General features: G+C 39.5%; 1 protein-coding gene across 1 annotated transcript; it reads left to right on the top strand.

Moving 5' to 3' along the window:
- Positions 1-750: 750 nt before the first annotated feature.
- On the top strand, positions 751-6,145 carry LOC139729419 (regucalcin-like). The gene is made up of 6 exons (XM_071640346.1): positions 751-1,069; positions 2,954-3,136; positions 3,720-3,829; positions 4,465-4,579; positions 5,127-5,258; positions 5,826-6,145. The coding sequence occupies exons 1-6, from the start codon at positions 916-918 to the stop codon at positions 6,044-6,046; spliced, it is 915 nt and encodes a 304-aa protein (XP_071496447.1). The 5' UTR covers positions 751-915; the 3' UTR covers positions 6,047-6,145.
- The last annotated feature ends 342 nt before the right edge of the window (positions 6,146-6,487 follow it).

Raw genomic sequence — 6,487 nt, 5'->3', positions numbered from 1 at the left:
AAGAAAATCGGACAATCGATGCAAAAGTTATGAATTTTTAAAGTTTTGATGTTGGAACCGCTGGATGAGGAGACTACTAGAGGTTATGACGTATGAGTGGACTACAATATCAAGAAAATATAAAGAAAATACTACAAAAATCCATATTTCATGAAAATTACAAATTCCATCAACTTGATATTGACATATGTTAAGGGTAGCAATTATTCCCCCTGCTTTCTGAAAGCGGTTGGTCCACTGCTCTTTCATAATTCTAGAAAAGTGAATTTTTGTTGAATATCCTTTATATTTTCTTTGTATTGTTGTCCACTCATACGTCATATCCTCTAGTAGTCTCCTCATCCAGCGGTTCCAACACCAAAACTTTAAAAATTCATAACTTTTGCATCGATTGTCCGATTTGTCTCAAACTTTCACTGATGTGTTCTACTAATGTTGCTGCTTTCACTCAATCCACATTGCTTTTTGGGTTTACCTTCCTATCTATGCCTACCGCCCCCACCCCCCCCCCCCCCCCACTTCTTGAGCAGTTGTGTGCATGTTGTCACGTGATTTCTTCTTTGTGTGCTACGTACGCCTTCAGAATGTTTATGCTGTAAGCCACCTTCCTGCTATAAGTGGGTTGTTCGAGTTACAGGTCACATCATATCGTCTGGGAAGGTACTCAACTTAATCTGGTTTATTTTTTTACATTTACGACATTGTGCTCAGGGGGGCACGACTTATGGTACTTATCAAAATAGGAGTATCCGGTGTCGCGCGTTCATTTCAGAGTCCAAGTCCAGATGGAGTTTACACAAGCGGCTCATTAGATTAGCGCATTGGACCTTATACATACATGTATACAGTGTTGCAGGATCTCGCCCCGACAAGTGTGCTCTACTACAGCAGTTGAAAACCATCCATTAGACCATCATGTCGGTGGAAGTTGTGCAGAAGGATGTTGGGTACCTCCTGGAAGGTCCTCATTGGGATGACGTCACAAAGACTCTTCTCTACGTTGACATCTATGGTCAGACCATTCACCGGTACGACCCAGCCAGTGATCAGGCAGACAAAGTTAACATTGGTGAGTTCCCCATATACAGTTTTTCCATTGCCCAGAACAGAACGTTTCAGGTACCTATACAATAATATGACAATAGCCCTGACTCTGTTTCTATGGGCGGTTCTGCTCAATACGCGTTATCATAATACGCTATTAGTGGCAGTTGCTGCATATTGTGCTGAAAAATGCGTATCGTAGCTTGTCCTTTGACTAAATATTATTGGCTGTCTGTGTTTTCAAATCATCACTCATCAAGATCTGTTTTTAGTCGAAATATACGTGTATCATGTATGGATATGTTCCTTTAAGTTGAAATCAGATTGAAACGGACCGGCCATTAGGTTGTCCTGAAGATTTTTAAGAGTCTTGCATCATCAGTATTTTCCCCAACTTGGGCTGAATACATTACAGGTGGATCAAACATTGAAGTACCACTTTTTCAATAACGTCTGGCATCATCATATTGAGCACTTTATTCTATCCGTATTTTAAACTAATAGGCCTACCCCCATAAACTAAGCTCTACCGCAATTTGGCATCTCAAAGCTGGACTCTTTCATAACGCAATGGTCTGCAAAGAGAGTGTCCTGCCCCAAAGTATACTCAAAGAGGCAACTCTCAATACATATTAAGGTTGTGGGGGTGCGATCCAGTTGGAACATATACCCATCAAAATGCGTTCTGCAAATCATTACGTTTCACATATCATGTATCTCGATACCGGCATTACCTTCATTAGATATGACATCATGAGAACATCAGGGGGGCGTTTCATGAAGGAACTTGTCGGATAAAATGTCCGACAAGTCAATTATATTCGCCAATTTCAGAGAAATCAGCCAATCAGACTAAACAATTTCTCAAAACTTGTCGGATATAATTGACTTGTCAGATATATTATCCGACAAGTTCGTTCATGAAATGCCCCCCCCCCCCTGATTGCCATAACCCTATGCCCAAGGGGAGGGGGGAAACATTGTGCCCGCTAGCTTGTTTGTCACTCCTATGCCCTTTATCCGAATTTGGTGATTTTTTTCTAACATTTTATAAAGAACATTTTTGATATGGCAATCGTAAACTGGCGACCAGATTTTAAATGTTGTTCTGTTCCAGTTCCAGTTAACAGTGAGTAGTGGATGAAATGAGTGTTTTCTTAGCTGTCATTCGTTGAATGACCAAAAATAAGAAGTAAATATGGTTTTGAGTTACCCTGAAGTTTATTGTCGTTGTTTTCAGACGAATCTATGTGCAGGTCTTACATATGTTTAAAGATAGTTCCATCTACAGAGCCAAATTTACTTACTGCTTGGCACCATAAAACTGTGTTGATGTAATATAATTGTAATCATTCAAAACAAATCGACGAATAAATCAATGGGATGAAAAATGTATTGTATTTACGAATACACAAACATACAAAGAGAAAAATACTACTGGTAAATACATGCTTAGAGTATTTAGGTTTGGCACTAATATTAACCCAATGGCCCGAATTGACGAAAGTGGTATAGTCCTTGTCCATGGTTTAAATCATTTCAAAGATTGTACCACCTTCGTGAATTCAGGCCAATAGGTTAGTAATGCGTTAAGGATTACACCTGGGAGTGTGTGGCAGCTCCAATTCTCTTTCCATCATTAACTCCGCCAAGGGAGGAGGTTATGTTTTCGTTACCGTTGGTTTGTTCGTTAGTTCGTTTGTCCGTGTGCAAAATAACTCAAAAAGTAGAGAACTGATTGGGAGGAAACTTGCAGGAAAGGTTGAGAATGACACAAGTAACAAACAGTAACAATCAGTGGTGGAAATGAGCTGCATGCTTGGCGGAGGTCTGCGCTCTCATAGTGCTTTTCTAGTTGTTATTGTGCCGAAGTTAATACGTGTAATCCCAATTCCACCTTTCACTCCAGGGGAGACGGTGGGTGCTGTTGTGACGACTCGAAGTGGACGAACGCTGGCGGCAGCAAAGCACCGCATCGGATTCGTCGACTGGAAGACGGGGGGTGTAGAGACGATTGTCGAAGTGGAGCAGGATAAACCGACGACCAAATTCAATGACGCCAAATGTGACCCCATGGGCAGGTTTTGGGCAGGTACTGGACGGAAATGAGAAAAATCCATACTAAACTCAGTTATAGATCTAGTTTGGCTTGATCGGAGTTCCAGCATTGATATCACATGAGCGCTAAAGCTAAATTGCAAACTTATTCTTTTTTTCAAAATAATTGAGTGTTACAAAGAGCGCAACCCCCTACGGGAAAGCAACAGAATACATCCTATACACATGGTCAATTAATGCTCCTATTTTCTTTCTACGCTGTTATAGTAAGATTAAAAGGTCTTTTCATTTTGTACCTACACACCTGATGGAATACAAACTTTCAGGAAGCCTAAAGATGTTTACAGACTAAAAATAATGTTTGTCTCTGTTTGTTGTTGTCGTCGCCGATGATAACCATTAGTTCTGGATGATAAAAATTGGCATACACAATGAAGGAAAACAACAGAAAATTATACGAAGGGGGGAACTCACTCATTTTAAATTTCATTGAAAAAAAGTGTGGTATAAAATTGAGGTCTTGATCATTATATTTGATTAAGTGGAAATGTTTATATTCCAGTATACCATCACTTTGTTTGTTATTCTCCATCACTTTCTCTCTTCGATTAATGCAGGTACAATGGGTTCGGAGGACACGTCTAAAGGACCAGGGGCCACGGATAAAAAGCAGGGCTCCCTCTATTGCCTGTATCCTGACAGGACTATTATCAACCGCGTACAAAACGTAAATTAAAGCAGAAAATAAGAGATTCTCTTGTGTGTGTGTGTGTGTGTGTGTGTGTGTGTGTGTGTGTGTGTAAAACAACGTAATTCTAATTTTGTAACACTCGCCAGTGTTTTATATCTCAAACTTTAAAAAAAAAGAACCCACAAAACATGAAACATGGTTTGGAGGATTCCTAACCATTTCTCTAATATGACATTAGAAATGAAGCTGCATGGTTTGCACATAAATGAGTTGCAAAATCAAACATTCGATAAGCATATGTCTTCATTTTCGCAAGGGTTGCTTTCATTTAATTACCCATCATTGTGTAAATTTCATATAAACTGATGTAAATGTTTGCATTGATTTTATCATTTTGAAGAACATGATATCACGATCAATGCGATTAACACATTCGAAATCTACGCGAAATCACTGTGTACATACGTAGTGACCGTGATGACAGCGTCATGTTCAGTGTGTTACTTGATAGCACATGTTCAGTGTGTTACTTGACTCATGATATATGAAAACCAGGTGCATGTGAATAAGCAATCTTGGTTTTGTTTGCTGTGTGTTGTTTTGTTTTATTTTGCTTTGTGCTCTTCCTTAACGTCTTTCTTTTTCTTTTTCCTTTACATCATGTAACACAGGTAGATATCTCAAACGGGCTGGCCTGGACCGCGGATAGGAAAACCATGTACTACATCGATTCCCTCACATTTGGGGTAGATGCATTTGACTACAACATCGAAACCGGAGAAATTGGTAAGGAAGCATAACAAAACTAAGTTCCCTTCACTCCTGAAAAGTTACATACTTCTTCAAACGAAGAATAAACACTCTTGATATCCATGTGATTACTTGTCGCAAGTATTATCACCATTTTACTGTGTATTTCTACATTTTGCAGGGGTAATAATTATATAACATGCTTAAATTTCTTGCAAATTCATATCCTGCAAAGATTTAATGAAGTTTATTCGTGCCAATTTAGAGTAATTATCTATAAAACTCAGTTGACTTTTGTTACACAATCTCCCTTATCAATCATTGTCATTTTCTTACTTGTCTCATTTTTGTCATTGCATGATGGATAAAGTTCAAAGAATATGTTTCGAGTAGGAGATTTGAGAGGATATCAAATCTAGGGCGGGCGAGCTTTCTTAGTCGTTCAGATAAAAAAAATCAAGATCAATAACGTATAACGCATGGACAACGCTTTAAATGACGTCATTACGTATCAGTCCATTATGGCGAGGTGTACATCGAAAGCTCCTGTCGTGACGTCATAAACCTTCTCCCTTTGTTGCAGCCAATCGGCGCCAAGCCTTCGCGATCCCCCGATGTGATGGCATCCCAGACGGAATGTGCATCGACAGCGAGGACATGCTGTGGGTGGCGCTTTTCAATGGCGCCGCCGTGATCAGATACAATCCTAAGACAGGTAAATTTATTATTTTGCTTTTTTCATTTCAGTTCGTTTCATTTACTTTTTCGTATCCAATATCGAACAAAATTATTGCAGGCCAGCAATTCTTCTACTCCTTCACTTCTCATGAAATTGTATCTGGAGTGAAATGGACTGATTTTTTTTTTCTCACACTCATTCAATATTCGGCTCTTGACTGCAACTCATCGACTCAGCAAATTTTCGTTCCATGCGAGTTTGGTTCGAGCGGATTTTGTATGTAATGATAATAATAATAATAGTGAACATAATTACATACAGATACCTAACTATATCAGCATTCATAACTGCAATAAGCTTCAATCGGGATTTAAAAAAAGGTCGCAGGCCATTGGAATAATGTAGATGATCCAAACTAACTAACCTAAGTATCCATGTAAACACACGTGAATAACAAAGTGAATGACTCTACTAAAGATATTAATCTGAATCGTTCTGGCTCATTGGCATAGATGACGATGGACATGATTGTCTGGAAAATAATGACGAACAGATTTACAGATATCTAATATTTTCCTCTTAAATGTGTGGCTCTCGGTTTAGGAGAGAAACTTCAAACCATCAAATTACCCACCACTAACATCACAAGTTGCTGTTGGGGCGGAGCCAGTTTGGACGAGCTCTACGTGACGTGCGCAAAACACCACTTGACGAAGGAGCAGCTGGAAAAGGAAGACACTGCCGGGTCGCTCTTCCGGGTCACTGGGTTAGGGGTCAAGGGGGTCAAGAGCGAACCCTTCAACGACAGTGAACTCAGCCAGTGATATCTTCTCTTCGTGCCTACGCGCGTTCCGTCTGAGATGAGAAGCGCACCAAAAGGATTTGGCGAACGTAGTTACATTAAACCGAAAAGGCTCTGTAAAAGTCGTTGCCATTTAGAAATATCTATTTTTGGATTAAGAGTTTGTGATTACTATCTTGACCTGTTACTGAAACATATACACTGTACAACCAAATACATGTGTGCCTGCTTTTCTCTATGCCTTCTCTAGGAATGCGATAAAGTCCTCTTTCCACATCTGAATGAATGGTTTGGCGAAATTCCTCTTGTATTTTACTACCATGACATCACGACTCGTAGTCTCCCACTCTACAGTACACGTCACGTGAAATGAAACATAATCATTTGAACTTGATAAGCCTTGATATGTTTGTCGTGTCTTGTTATTGTACTTTCCAGAATTTTTATTCATCGTTTCCTACAT

The sequence above is a fragment of the Diadema antillarum genome, unplaced genomic scaffold, assembly GCF_040938485.1.
Source record: "Diadema antillarum isolate AM-2024a unplaced genomic scaffold, OU_Dant_1.0 seq00000239_RagTag, whole genome shotgun sequence".
NCBI classification, from domain to species: Eukaryota; Metazoa; Echinodermata; class Echinoidea; order Diadematoida; family Diadematidae; genus Diadema; species Diadema antillarum.
The sequence above is the reverse complement of the archived record's forward strand: the minus strand, read 5'-3'. Positions and strand labels throughout refer to the sequence as shown.